Source organism: Salvia splendens, chromosome 16 (genome assembly GCF_004379255.2).
Source record: "Salvia splendens isolate huo1 chromosome 16, SspV2, whole genome shotgun sequence".
Lineage (NCBI taxonomy): Eukaryota > Viridiplantae > Streptophyta > Magnoliopsida > Lamiales > Lamiaceae > Salvia > Salvia splendens.
Genome location: NC_056047.1, coordinates 15,993,252 through 16,008,716, shown reverse-complemented (window position 1 = coordinate 16,008,716; position 15,465 = coordinate 15,993,252). Strand labels below are relative to the sequence as shown.

General features: G+C 34.3%; 2 protein-coding genes across 2 annotated transcripts; both read right to left on the bottom strand.

Moving 5' to 3' along the window:
- Positions 1–8,842: 8,842 nt before the first annotated feature.
- LOC121771190 lies at positions 8,843–12,147 on the bottom strand. Its single transcript, XM_042167974.1, has 5 exons — positions 11,883–12,147; positions 10,618–10,723; positions 10,477–10,539; positions 9,395–9,538; positions 8,843–9,303 (listed from the first exon to the last, which is right to left on the bottom strand). The coding sequence occupies exons 1-5, from the start codon at positions 11,909–11,911 to the stop codon at positions 8,926–8,928; spliced, it is 720 nt and encodes a 239-aa protein (XP_042023908.1). The 5' UTR covers positions 11,912–12,147; the 3' UTR covers positions 8,843–8,925.
- A 756-nt stretch (positions 12,148–12,903) lies between these two features.
- Positions 12,904–13,843, bottom strand: LOC121770983. Its single transcript, XM_042167771.1, has one exon. The coding sequence runs from the start codon at positions 13,611–13,613 to the stop codon at positions 13,158–13,160; it is 456 nt and encodes a 151-aa protein (XP_042023705.1). The 5' UTR covers positions 13,614–13,843; the 3' UTR covers positions 12,904–13,157.
- Positions 13,844–15,465: the final 1,622 nt, after the last annotated feature.

The following is a 15,465-nucleotide window of genomic DNA, read 5'->3' as shown; positions in this document are numbered from 1 at the left end:
ATGCGCTCCCAGTACGCAACCTGCTTTTGGTTGTTCACGAATACCGGGTCCTCCGAAATATCCACCGAACACCTCGCCAAGACGTGGGTTTCATCCGGTTGGTAGTTCGTCCTCCCGGGGGGCGTACTCTTCATTCGTTTCCGGAGGTGGCACCTTGTACGCCCGGTGTCGTTCCGCTTCTTTCTGGCGGTGGCGGAGGGGGCAGCAGAGGGGGCGGAGGGGCGAGTTGGAGACGACTCCATGTCAGATAGACCGTACGAATCCGTACTGAATTCGGGATCGTAATGAGTGTTGGAGTCGAACGGCAGATATTTGTCAGGGTCTGTACCCGGCCAACGTGCACCACCCCCAAATATCGGACTATTCGGACTTGGGTATTCACCGAATTCCATTTTATAGTGTAATTTGAGTGTGAAAAAGTGAATGGAAAGGTTACAAATGAAGGTGGGGTAGGGGGTATTTATATAAATAAATTTTTTAGAATTAAAAAATAAAAAAATAATAAAAAACGCGTTGCATCGTACGCGTCGCCCACAGTGGGCGGACGATGCCCTATCGTCCGCGTATCGTTCGCGGACGATCTATAGGGCGCGAACGATGCATCGGGCGGCCTATCGTCCGCTCCATTCCGGATGCTCTAATGTTAGTGGATTATGGGGCCTAGTTTAAGTTGTTAATTGTAATGGTATAAGTGGTAAATAAATTGATGTATATGGGTGTAAAAAATTCCTAAAATAGAAAGTTTAAAAATTGCTATTTTTAAAGAACATACTAAAATGGAAAGAATTGCTATTTTTAAAAAACGGTTGGAGTATAAATTAAAAATACGCTATATAAGTTAATTTGAAAATTATGTCAAATAGCTATAAATTAAAAATACGCTACAATTAAGAATGTACATTAGCATCTACCTTGTTCCATGAACTCAAACTTGAGTTAGAATTCAAAATTATGAAAAAAAAAATTAAATATGTCCACCATCTCTAAAAAAATTATAAACATTTGATTCAACATCAGTTTTAATATATAATTAGTAAAGTGAGAGAGAAAAATAATAGTGTAATTAGTATTAGTAGAGAGTGAATTCTACATTATTACTAATGTAGTGTAATAATATAAGTTATAAATAAAATATATGTAGGGGTAATAAAGAAATAGTTTATATGAAGTATTTATTAAGGATGAAATAGTGAGGAAATAGTTCACATTTTTTTAAGAAATAGAGATAGTATTATTTAAATACAACTCCTATTCGCTACGAATGTATTGTTAGTTTACTTACAAATACAAGTGTTTTACGCTCTATAGCTTTATAAGTATAACCAATTTCACCCATTTATGGAAACTATGTTTAAATATATAATAACCTATAGTTTTGATATGCGGTACGTTTATTATAAACAACTTCTTGAGCGTCTTCGTGTCATATATCTGTGGGTAGGGATGCTAATGTGACCCGTATTCCGTGGGTTGGCCCGAATAGATTGCCAAATTTATAGTGTTAGAGTTGAAAATTTCTAGTCAGATAAAATCACAACCCGATTAACCCGCAACCCATTAGGGCCAGACCTGATAGTCTGATGGGCTGGCTCGAAAACCCGATAAATTTTCTATTGTTTTATTTGTTTGACTCCTAATTGGACACTTTCATTGATTATTTTTACAATATAGATAAATAAAAGAAATAACTTTCAATTTTATATTACATATACAAAATTATATATTAATTTTTTTATTAATTTAATACAATAAATAAATAAATTAGAAATTTCAAATTCATTAAAAATATTTAAATTTCTAAAACATGCTTTAAAATATTAAAATTTTTGTTTTATTTTACACAATTCTTAAATATTAGTATTTGATTATGTTTTTGTTTGAGTTTAAGTATACATTTCAAATTTATCACAATTAAATATTTTATATTTTATAAATATAATTAATTTTCGTCATTATTTATTGGATTGATCGCATGTCAATTTATCGGTACCAACCCGATTAACTCATTGGGCTAGCCCGAAACCAGAGCTTTTAGGGTTAGAGTTGAACTTTCATAACCCGGAAAAATATAAACCGATTAGCCCGGATCCCCTGCTGTGCACCCTCCACAGTAGGGGGTGCTATGCTCTTACAACCTCATATATTATTCATTAAATAAAATATTAAAAAATTTAATTTTTTTTAAAATATTGGAGCTGTGAGAGCACAACACCCCCTGCTGTAGAAGGTGCACAGTAGGGGATCCATGCCCATGTTCTATTAGAGTGTCAGCATATTTTCTATGTTTCATTAAAAAATAAACGTTTTCATTTTTGAATTGTACCATTAAAAATAAAACGGTTTCTAACATAAAAACAACATCATCGATCTCTACTTTTTCCTCCTCTTTCGCATCTTTTTATTAACTCGCAAAACAACACTAAATAAAATCTCATATATATTGGCAACCAAACGTTTCATATTTATTGGGATAATGAGCAATCACAATGGACTTCCTCCGGTCTCACCATAAGAACTCTAAAGTGAAGCGTGCTTAGCTTGGAGCAATTGTAAGGTAAGTCACCCCTTAGAAGTTGTTGCCTAGGAAGCGTGTGAGTAGGGACACTGTAGGAACAGCCGCCAGTCTGGTAGCCCGGCCGTGAGTTGCACAATGACATGATCACCCCCCTTCGCCAGCTAAAGGAAGCACTTGTATTTCTTTAAAGTTAAAATTTTTAAATTTTAATTTGTAATTTTAAAACTTCATCTTTAATGATCAATTAGTTTTGTATTATATTATTTGTTTATTGTTTTGCAATTTGACAACTAAAATAGTAAATAGTTTAAATTAATGTAAGGGCGTGGGGACTTGAAGCCTCGCGCAAAAAAAATGAAAGGAATGATAATTTGAAGAGTTGGCGTAGTGGGAGGCGTGGGTTGGTAATGCCACAAAGTGTCATGTTATCCACTCTGTTGGATAAAATAATGAATTTGATTGGTTATTTGGTTTAGATATTGCGCTGCACCAAATGTGCAGTGCTTTGAATTAGGGCATGCTTAGTTTTCTTCCGGTTGCATATTTATATAGTACTCCTTGATTATATATATATATATATATATAGAATTATATTCAATGTCGAACCAATTTTAATGACCGAACTAGAGAACAAATCATGTCCACCCATTTTGTTAATCTTATGGTCATAATTAATTCTCTCAAATATTATTAAATATTGTCTACATTGAACATGATATTATAAAATAGCGTGTGGGTCCATTTTGTAATTTTAACTTTGGCAATCATTTCCTTGATTTCAGACCAGTTAATTTGGAAATGCATTTCACACGATTTTAAATTGTCCTCTTCATTTGCAATTCAATCTTGAAATATATTCATAACTGATTTAATATGATTGCATAATATTCACACGATTCTAATACTCCTCTTCATTTGCAACGTGAAGTTATTATAAGTTATTTCCAGTTCTCGAGTGAAGTTATTCTATTATAAGATGAAGCAACATGATTATAAGATGAAGATATTATATCACAAGATGAAGTTATTTGTTTTGGACTGTTCAAATTTTGTTCATTTTAATCGAAATATTTTCATTTCTCGGGTGAAGTTATTTCATTATAAGATGAAACAATGTGAGTATAAAATGAAGTGAGTGGATAATTAATTTCTAATTTCGATTCATTTTTAGTGTATTTTGTGGCGAGTTCTGATTTCTCAATGGTTTTCAAGATATGAGTTTCGATTTGTTTGATAGTTCAAATTTGGTTCATTTTAGCTATATACCGTGAATTAATTACATTATAAGATGAAGTTATTTCGTTAAAAGATGAAGAAATTTTATCATAAGATGAAGCTATTTGTTTTGGACTATTCATAATTGGTTCAATTAACCAAAATATTTCCATTTCTCGGGTGAAGTTATTTCATTACGAGATAAAGTATAGTGATTATAAGATGAAGTAGTATTATATTTTTCATTGTATACAATTTTCAGATCTTGAACTTGTGGATTTCCTGACATTGACATGAAGCTTCCCATCCTCGCCAACTTCAACCTGCGTCTCCAGCGGCTCTTTCCCGTCTAGCGAAATGACATCCGTGTCGACGCGGAAGGAGATGATCGAAGCAGTGGTGTCGGGGAACTGCTCGGAGATTAAGGATCGGGCGCCGCGGTACTCGAAGAGGAAGAGCATGAGCGTGTATCAGATGATGCACTAGAGGACGACGATCTGGACCATGAGGCTGCCGGAGTCGGCGCCGTACATGCCTTTGAGCAAGGGGATGCCCATGACGAGGGTGTTGGGGAGGGTGGAGAGGTAGAAGACTAGTGTTGATGAAAGGAAAAGCGCTACGGTTGAGAAATGGTGTAGTGAAACGACGGAGAAGAGAGTGGTGGTAAAGCTGAAGCGGCGGAGAATAGAGTGGGAAGTGGAATGGGTGCGATTTTTTACCCTAATTCATAATACCATCATTAACGCCACCCTCATTTTTACCATATTTAACCACATTAAGAAATGACTAACATGCCATTTGGATGAACAATTTAATTCACAAGATGAAATTCGAATTTATGATGTAGGCTCTCTAATCTCAGCCACTAGATTAAAATCCATTGGCTAATATTTAGTCTCTAGTTCTACACTAAGAAGGTGTTGTGGGAATAAGGGGACCCTATATATATATATATATAGGGTTGTGATCAATTGAGATTTTTTAGCCTAATTGAGAAATGAGATGCATTATCAGCCACTCATTTTTATTAAATGAGTGGTCCAGAATTTGCCACATGGAAAATATTTTTAGTTTAATTAATTATGAAAGGGCGTAATGGTAATTTTATGTTTAAATTGGGTTTGTTCCGCTTGTGTTCTCCATCTCCTTCCCAAATCCCCGCCGCAGATTTCGATCTCAGCCCCTCCGCTTCTCCGCCGCCCCCAAAATCTCTGCCACAATCTCCGTCGCCGATAAGCTTCCTGACGCCGCCCTATCCTACCTCGACGCCTCCGACGAGCTCCAGACCATCTCAATCGTCGACATCACCACGAATAAGAAGGCAATTTTGGTCGTGTCCTCCGTCGCCGCCTCCTTCATCCGCGCCATCAGCGACGCCGCCATAACCTCGCTCTCCTGAGCCAATCTCTGCCACATCAGCTTCCTCCTTCTCCATCCTCCTCACCCATTCCTCCAGGTCCATTTTCCTCCACCCGCTCTCGAGATCTCGTCGTCTCTCTGCTTCGGTAGAGAATGGATCTTCAAATCGTAACTCCTCACCAGGAGCGCCGTCTGCCGCCGCCGCCGCTCATATAGTGCGATTCTCAATCTGTCGTTCTGTTTCGGTTGACGAAATTGTAATTATTAATTACTCTGTTTTCTCTTCAATTTGACAGCAACAAATGGTTGTTTTGATTTACCTGTGTATTGAGGTAGTGTTCAATCTCGATTCGTTGTGATTGAGGATTGGCTAGTAGCAATTTTCCATTGACACGCTTCAAATCGTTGCTGGAGATCGTCTCCGACGAGATCTGCAACAAGGCGAGCTCGTGCGCGCTGAAGCTGCTGATGCAGATGCTGGAGGCGTCGAAGAAGTCGAGGCTGAAGGCGATCAAGGCCGGCGCGATCTGCATGTTGGTGGAGCTGCGGCCAGAATCGAGCAGATCTAAATGCGAGAGGATTATGCAATTGATCAATTTTGCTTTTGTTACAGTGTTTGTCAGTTGTTGACATTTTGATATATAAGCTGGTGACACTATGACAACTATGGTGCATATCGTGTCAACGGCACATACATGTCATGTCAACTACGGTACATATCGTGTCAACTACACATACAAGCCATGTCAACTGTGTTACAAGCCATGTCAACTACACGTACAACCATGTCAACTGCACATAGAAACCATGTCAACAACAATTATAAGTCATGTCAACTAGACATAAAAGCCATGTCAACAATCCGACACATTAAAACACGAAATGACACTTATACCCCCGTGTTGACATAATGTGATAGCTGTTGACATTTAGTTAATCTTGTGGATTAGTGGCTGAATTGCATCTCATTTCTCAATTTAGCTAAATAATCTCAACCTAACAGGACCCTATATATATATATATATATAGGGATGTGATCAATGTCGAACCAATCTTAAGGGCCGAACTAGAGACCAAATTAGGGCCCTCCATTTTTTAAATCTTGTGGTTAGGATTAATTTACAATTAATTTAATTATTTATTCAATAAAAACATGCTTAAGGGTATTTTCGGAAATCAGTTTATTAATCTTAATAAAAAACGTTAATCTCTTTCCTTCTCTCAATTCATACAATATTCACACAATCTTCAAGCAATCTTCATCAATTTTTACGCAATCTTCATCAATTTTCTTGTGATCTGTCCTTCAATTCACGATCGTTTGCTGATTCACTACTTTGTTGATCGATGCAGCATACGAATGCTTCAACTCCATCGGGTTTTGCTTCCTCAATTCACGATCGTTTTGCAATTGCTGCATCGTCGATCAATCGCAATCTGCATCAAATTCTCGATCGATCTGCGGCTGCCTCAGTTTTCGCAATTCCTTCAATTCATGATCTGCCTCAATTGTCATCCATGGAGAATTCCACACGTGAAATTCATCAGCATCTCGATGGAGTAGGAAAAACACCGACAAATTCTGCGGTTGAAGATGGATCTTCATCGACCAATAATGAAGACGGATTAGGATCTACATCGATCAATGATGGATCGATTATGAATGATCTTAGAAATCCAAGAGGCTCTCTTTTTGATACGGATTCAGATTCGGATTCAGAGCCAGAATCAAATAATACTGCAGATGAAGGTTGATGACTTTTTCTAATTGAGCAATGTGTTATCTTCGATTTTTTTCATGTTTGTAGTGTAAAAAGATCAATAATGAACCAAATGTCGAAAAAATGAGCTTAAAACTACGTTGGAACGTTGGAAAGTTGATCCATGTGCTTAAAAATAATGAAGTAAAACAGATTTTTTTTCATGTTTGTAGTGTATATGCGATCTGTACTCATAGTGAACTAAATTTTATTTATCCTGAAGTAATAACAAGTTAAAATGAACTTATGTTCTTGTTGAATATTAAATGCTGATATTATTGTAGTGTATATGCGATCTGTACTCATAATGAACTAAATTGTTGTTACTATGAAGTAATAAATAGTAAAACTGAACTTCTGTTCTTGTTCGAATGAATATGTTTTGTTTTGTTTAAATTTTCCACTAACAGTTGTTTGTATGTTTTATAAAGACCACATCAATATCTGAATCTCAGAACATATTCTTCAAGAGGTACTCCAAGTCTCGTTCTAATCTTGTTGAATTTCTTATGAATTACAACAATGCATTGGATGGCCAAAGGAGCAACAACAATAGGCTAGAATACTTGGATTTTAACACAATTCCAACTTTGAAAACAAATTCAGCCCTCGAGAAACATGCTTCGACAATATATAGTGATAGTGGTTTCAAACTAATTCAAAGTGAGATTGAGGAAGCAGTTGACAATGTCACCATAGTGACATTGTCAAACATTGGTGAGAATGAGATTTATGTAGTCAACGACAAGTTCTCGAAGAACTGGACTGTGTCATACTCCACATCTTTTGATTCATATGCATGTAGTTGTAAGATGTTTGGGAGGATTGGGCTTGTATGCAGTCACATTTTTTGGGTCTTGAGAAAAAAAAATGAAATTAATCCCTAATGAGTTACACGGAGGACGCTGGTTGAAGTCTAAATTTGTCAAGGCTGTGCATTGTGGGTTTGATGATGATATTGAAACATTTATTGTTGTGGATGAGACGAAGCAGGAGTATAGGGATATGCATGGAGATTTTTATGATATTGCACGGCTTATTGAAGGAGATGGTGATAAAATTCGAGCATTTAGACAAATTATGGCTGAAGGGAGAAAAGAAGTACTTGGTGAGGGAAATGTGTTGTCAATTAGTGAAAAGAGATTAATGATTGAGAAATTTTATGGATCACATGTCCCTAGTCAAATAGATGTTCATCCGCCAGATGTCGTCAAAACAAAAGGTTGTGGTCGACGTCTTTCTCGGCTTGAGAAGGAAATGAGAGAGATGTCCAAGCCTGGTCGGAAATGTGGAAAATGCGGCGAGGTTGGTCGGCATGATTCAAGAAATTGTGATAAGATACAGGAGGAGAATAACAAGAAAAAGAGGAGAAACCAATGTTGAAGCTGGTTGTTTTATTACTTCATTCGGATATTTCTGTTCTTCATTTTGTTACTTCTGTACTTCAGTCTTGTAGTTTCTTACTTCATTTACATTTTGAATTTGAATTTGTTAAAACTTTTTGCGAGCTTAAAGAGAATAGACTGAAGTGTTGTTATAATGGCTTATTTTTTCTTTATTATAATGTTTTTCTCAGTCTTGCTTTGATATATTTTTCATTTGTCATTCACTTATCAATAATCAATAGATCTAAAAAATGAACTAAGATCTCTGAAATGAACTAAATATGGTACCAAATGCAGCATTACAGGCTAATATTGAACAACATATAAAGAGGAAAATCCGATGTTGAGGCTAAATATCTGGATTTGTTTCTTCATTCCCTTACTTCTGTACTTCAATCATGTTGTTTCTTACTTCATTTACATTTTGAATTTGAATTTGTGTAGACTTTTTGCAAGCTTAAATAGAATAAACAAGATATATTGTAGGAATAGATTATTAATCTAACTTTATATGAAATATTTTCCATTTGTCAATAAATCATTGAAATGAACTAAGATTTCTGAAATGAACTAAATCTGTTACCCAATGCAGTAGTATAGCCTAATAATGAACAACATTAAAACGCGTGGTACTTTATTCAATGCTCATAACAGATGTATGTCGAATACAAAATTTGATCTGCTAAAATGATCATTTCTTCTTTAAATATGCCGCAATCATTTTCTCAACATCAATTTCAATGTGTTTGCTTTCCTCTTCGTAATACGCTGCTGTAACAATTTTGTTGTTGAAGCTTTCATGGCTGTTTTCGGCTAACATCAGCGTCGAACAATATTTAGCCCTCAAGCTTTGAAGGACACCCGAACTTGATTTCTTCAATCCACAATTCCAGCAACCTTCTCGCTCACCCTTGTACGTTTCCATATGCCGCATTAGAAATACTCCACAATCTTCAACGTTATCAACTGTCCTCCATGGCATTTTCAATCTCTGCATTTTGGAGTTGGACACTATCTTACAATATGCGTGGAGACCATTCTTGGTGAGGAAGTGACAAAAGTATGATCTCTGCATGTACAAAACAAATACATGTCATTTATAGTTGTGTGCATTCATATGTATGTGTTATAAAATTCAAACATAAGAGAAGAATACGAACCAATGTTTCTGGAATGTGACCATAATTTATTGTGAGGTCATTGTCATCCCCGTTTGCAGAATTGTCTATTACAACAATAGCATTTCTCTTGAAGCAAAAACAAACAGCATAATAATGCTGATTTGCACATATGGGGAACAACACCTATTGAATGAATTAAAAAGCAACATGAATGAAGTAATAAAGTATACAAATGAAGTACTATGAACAATCTGAAAAATGAAGTAACAGGCATCATGATTGAAGTAATATAGCGTACGAATGAAGTAACAAGCATTATAAATGAAGTAATAAATTTTACGAATGAAGTACTATGAACAATCTGAAAAATGAAGTAACAGGCAACATGATTGAAGTAATATAGTGTACGAATGAAGTAACATGCATTATGAATGTTTTACTTGCATTCTTCCTAGTTGGAGAGGAAGTTTTACCTATACATAACAAACAGAGAATTAATATACAACATATCATCCACAATTATAGATAGTTCACTTGGAATAATATGTTACTTCATTATTAAGTGTTATTACTTCATTTTTAGAGTCTGTTACATCAATATAATGTTTTATTACTTCATTTCAGTCATAAACCATACTATTTAAACAGAGCATTTATATTACTTCATCATTATAATTTATTACTTCATCTTATCAATTTACTACTTCATTGAAAAGAATATGTAGTTCATTTGTATGTGCAAACAACACAGAAGTTAAGTTCAATCCTAATACTAGGTAGTTCATAATTAGAGTCTGTTACTTCATTATGGTGTTTCATTACTTCATTTAACAAATTTATATTACTTCAATATCATAACATTACTTCATCTTAACAATTTACTACTTCGTTAAAAAGAATATGTAGTTCATTTAAATGTGCAAACAGCGCAGCAGTGAAGTTTAATCCAAAAACACTAAATCCATACAACACAGTAAATAGATTGTTCATATATAGTGTCTATTACTTCCTTATTATGTTTTATTACCTCATTTTACCAATTTACTGCTTCATAGGATTATACATTAGGGCTTTAATTTCATTTTATCAAATTACTACTTCATAACAAATAGTTTTTATACCTTCTTCGTCATCATTTTTCCTTCCAGCTGTCTTCTTTCGATAATATTTGAGTTCAGCTTTGACTAAAATCGGAAAGAAATTTAAGAATTAGATGAAGTAAATTAAGAATAAGAACTCTGGAAAGGTTCAAGGTATATTACCTTCACCAGATGTTCGGCCAGAACGTAACTGGCGTCCATTGTTGGTCGACGACTTCCTGGTGTCAACCATTTCAAATGTTTGATTAATCGATGATTAATCGACTTCCTGGAAATGTCGTCGATTTTAGTTCCGGTCGACGATTATCTCGTCGATTTGCAGAAGAGAAACTGTGGAATCCGTCGATTTGAAGAAGAAGAAGATAGAGGGAGAAATGACAATGAAGAGAAGCGAAAGATAAACGGTGCGAAGAAAGAGGGAGAAATGAGAAATGAAGAAACGCGTGAAGAAAGAGAAACGACAAATTTTGAAGGCTAAAGAGGTGTATTTTTACCCTAAATGGATTTTTACCCTAAATGGATTTTGACCAAAATATCCCTGGATTGAAGTAAATTGTCTAACTAATGAAGGAGTGAAATTAATAAAGCATGATCTAATCTCAGCCATTAAAAATTAGATCTAAGGGCTTAAATTTGGTCTCTAGTTCGGTCTTTAAGAGTGGATTTGTGAATAATGGGACTATATATATATATATATATAGGGTTTTGATCTATGCAAAACTAGATTTAAATACAGAAACGCAGAACAATATCATAATTAGGTCACTTTTAGGTCATAATTAGGTAATTTTTAGGTCATGCTAACAAAGCATGACCTAAAACGATCTTAGCATGACATTAAACCCAAATATTATAATATGACATAAAATTGCTTAATTATGACCTTCCGTGTTTTTGGTTAATTATTGACCATTAGATCATCTAATCCTAGGGCCAAGATTTGGTCTGCATTTCTGGATTTAAACACATACTTATTTTGATCATCTCCCTATATATATATTTATATATACCACCGTGTATTAAAAATCTGAAATATACAAATTCTTCTTAAACTAGGCATTAATTACAACTTGTTCGAAGTGAAACTTTTTATTTATTTCCCAATATATACGATAGGAACTAATTACAACTTCTTCAAATTACCAGGTGGATTCTTTGCCAATACCTTGGCCGGTCATAATAAGTACTCCTAGTTTTGAAGTCATCCAGAGATCTTATTTTCTTAATGGTATTTATGTCAAGATAAATTAATTATAATGAAAAAAACTTGAATATGATTAATTATAAAAAAACAAAACTGACTTAATTCTAGCATTTATGTGTCAACGTACATAATTGTGCAATAGTTACCTGTAACAGAGTAAAAAAACAAAACTGACTTAATTCTAGCATTTATGTGTCAACGTACATAATTGTGCAATAGTTACCTGTAACAGAGTAAGAGACACGAATCCATTTGTTTTATCACACCTCCGACGATTACTCCTGCCAATATTTCAATTTGTGTCTTTTATATATATATTTATCTCTCATAGTCTCATGTAATGTTGACATTAAATAGTTCATATATAGTGAACATAAATGATGAATGATGATAGATACATTATCAAAAATAGTAGTGAACCATGATAGAGATATTATCAAACATCGGTGAGGACAAATACGAAAGTTAAGAAATTCAAACATTCTAAAATGACACCAAATAAAAATTGGCAGATGTATTTGTCGTAAATAACCTTTGCATGATTCCTATTGATCAAGATGGGAAATTTTTTTTTTTTTTTAAATTAACTTCATATATTTATATTATATATATGAAGGAGGAAATTACAAATCAACTTCTATAATCAACTCCTATAACAAGGAGGAAAGACAAATTACGCCACCCAGGGTTCGAACTCGAGACCTCCAGGATGGACGCGGTATCCAGCACCCTTTACCGCTAGGCCAAGGGGCTTGGATTGATCAAGATGGGAAATTATCAGTGGGGACGTTCGTAAATTGTTTTAGAGTAATATCGAATTCATTATATATATGCAATCCTTTGTCCCATTTTCGATTTTTTTTTTTAATTTAAGATATTTTTTTCTATTTTATATTTATTTTCAAATCTTAGTGATAAGGACTAGTATTATTTAGGAGTACTAATATACTCATATCTTTTGTTTTTGCAATAAAATAATAAAATCAATAGTGGATATGGTAGGTACACAATAAACTACAATAAAAGAGTCGATTCCAGCATCCATATATATAAAATAGATTAAACCTATTTAATTTTCCGTTTAGTTTGCCTAGAGTCTAGACTATACATACTCTAAATAGGCGATATATAATAAGACGAGATGGATAATTGAAAAGCATATTTCACCTACAAGTTTTATCGTTTTAATAGTGTACGGATTCCAAGAGATAAAACACCTAATCAAATGTCCGAAGTCAAAGTAATTACTGAAATCAAACACCAAAGCTTCATTAAATTAATTAACAATAAAACCAATTTTTGTTTATAATTAGACCGACACATATCTTAACATCTGTAAAAATTCCTACATCAACACACAATAATTATAACTTTATACCACAAAATCCTATAACAACACACAAATTAAAGATCCATCATACATGTAAAACTATGCTATAGTATAAATAATATACAAATCATGATAATTAATCATGTATCTAATTAACTAATTAATCATTCAAGCACAAGAAATACCAACCGACGTGGCAGCACTAAACCTGTCCGACGCCGTCCTCCTCACCAGCGACCTAATCTCCGGCGACACCCCATCAAACTCCGGCGCCTCCGGAATCGTCGACAGCGCCGCCGACTTATCATAAACGACGAAAAAACCTTCTCCCGAGCCAGCCTTACTACTACTATTACTCCTAATTCCGAAAACCGACCGGATCAGCCTCTGCAGCGACCGAGAAATTATCTTCGACGCCGATTTCTTGGCCGGCGGCGGCGGCTGAGGTCGGCGATCGGACAAGTGCGGCATCGACATGCTTCTAGAATGGATGGCGGAGCCGAGCTGCCTCTCGAAAGCCTTCAACTCGAACGAGTCGTAGAGAGAGCTGCCACAATCCCACACTGCAACATGGTCCGGATTAGGGATCGGATTATGCAAATTTAGGGGCTTTTTTGAGTTCATATTTATTTGAGTTTTTTTGTGGATCGATTTTTTTTAGTAGGTTTGGATGGTTGGGTGAAATTTCACGTTTTGTTAATGTAGACCACAAGGTTGAGATGAAGGTGAAGGTGGTGGTGGTGGTGGTGGTGGTGACATAGTGACATTAATTTTGATTTTGGGGGAAAAACTTTGCATTAAATGGATGTGGATGGATATATATGTGTGTTCATGTTCTTGGTAGTTTCATGTCTCTCTATTTAATATTCATTGCATAGCTGGCTCAATTCTGGTTATGCATCTATTTCTCCAAGTTTAATTAATTAATCACACTCTATGGAGTAAGTAGTATTACTTATTTTTTAAGTATTAATTTTTTTTAAAAAAATTAAATAAAAAACCTCACCAATTTACGGTTTGACTTGGACTATATATAATAAACTTAAAAACTTGGCAATGTGGTTCATTGTTTGAACGCCAAAATTTGTGAGGAGATCATATAGAAATCGAAAATGTGACACGGAGGTATGATAATTGATATTAACACTTTTAAAATTGGGATTTGCTAGCTTGTTCAACGTCGATCGTTGTTAATGATGTGAATGGGGGGGCATTATGCAATATGATCAGTCTTAAAATGATTTGAGATCGTTGCATTATTTTGGTATCTTATATAATGATTACGGTCGCGTACGCTTGGAAGTTTCTGATTATAAAATCCCACCCTGTTACATTGAAAATGTATTTCAAAATTTGGCCAATTTTACACGAAAATGACACAAAAATTAAATAAGACGTTGGAATAATGCAATCAATCGATTAAGGAAATTAAGGATGATCAATGAGATGGTCGAGGGAAAATTAAGCCATTAATAAAGGAAAGTATGGAAAATTGCACCATAATTACTGTAGTATTTAGCATTACAATAATAATTGTGTATTAGATCGAGGAAAAGAGTTCTACAGAAACATAAACTCATTATACAAGATAGACTCTCTTGTTAATTTTTGCAATTTTCATATGCTCCATATTTTTTAACATGGTATAAAAATAGCTAATTATCCACAATTAAATGTTAGTTTATTTCATAAACCCCTACCGTTAAATAACGATAACACAAATCCTAAAACAACAAACTCTAAAAAGTAAATTAAAAACGGTGAAGTTAAGTAACTTTTATATGACCACTATTCCAACCAATGTTTTAAAAACCGGACCGGACGGTTCGACCGGTTCAACCGTGAACCGATAGGTGGTCTGGTCCGGTTAGCACTATAAAACCAGTGACATGTTCAACCGCCATGAACCGCCGAAACTGGCCGGTCGGACCGGTCTCGCCGGGAACCGGAAATCGGTTCAAATGCTTTTCAAAATTTTATTCTAAAATTTTGGCCTTGATAGGGGTCGAACTCAAGACCTACCGGTGAACTTACCAACAATTCTACCACTACACCACAAGGACTTCTTGGTAGTAATATGAACATAAATTATTTTCATATATTAAACACGAAATATTTATCTATATAAACTAATAATTCGTGTTTAATACGTATATATGTATATTAAGAATATGTGATTAATTATATTAAAAGTTTACTACTATTTGATTATATACTAGGAGTATTTACTAAATATATGTTTTTAATTTATGTTTATTCATATATCTTTGTGTATAATATTATTTTGCCGCATTACTTTTTGAAAATAATACTATAAACTTATTTATTTTTATACATAAATATTAAATTTTTTATTTACAATAACTTACTACTAGTATAATTTATATATTTAATTATATTTGTTGATAAAAAATTAATAAAATTCTACCATTCACTAAAAATATATTCTTTTTAATTTTATATTCTTTTAAGATAA

What these genes read in the sequence shown, in the direction of transcription:
- LOC121771190 (XM_042167974.1), bottom strand. Translation starts at nt 11,911, where the DNA reads ATGGATTCGTGTCTCTTACTCTGTTACAG. An exon ending in TGGCCGAACATCTGGTGAAG is followed by an intron (nt 10,540 to 10,617) that starts GTAATATACCTT and finishes TTCCGATTTTAG; the next exon opens with TCAAAGCTGAACTCAAATAT. An exon ending in GAAAAATGATGACGAAGAAG is followed by an intron (nt 9,539 to 10,476) that starts GTATAAAAACTA and finishes TTCATTCAATAG; the next exon opens with GTGTTGTTCCCCATATGTGC.
- LOC121770983 (XM_042167771.1), bottom strand. Translation starts at nt 13,613, where the DNA reads ATGAACTCAAAAAAGCCCCTAAATTTGCATAATCCGATCCCTAATCCG.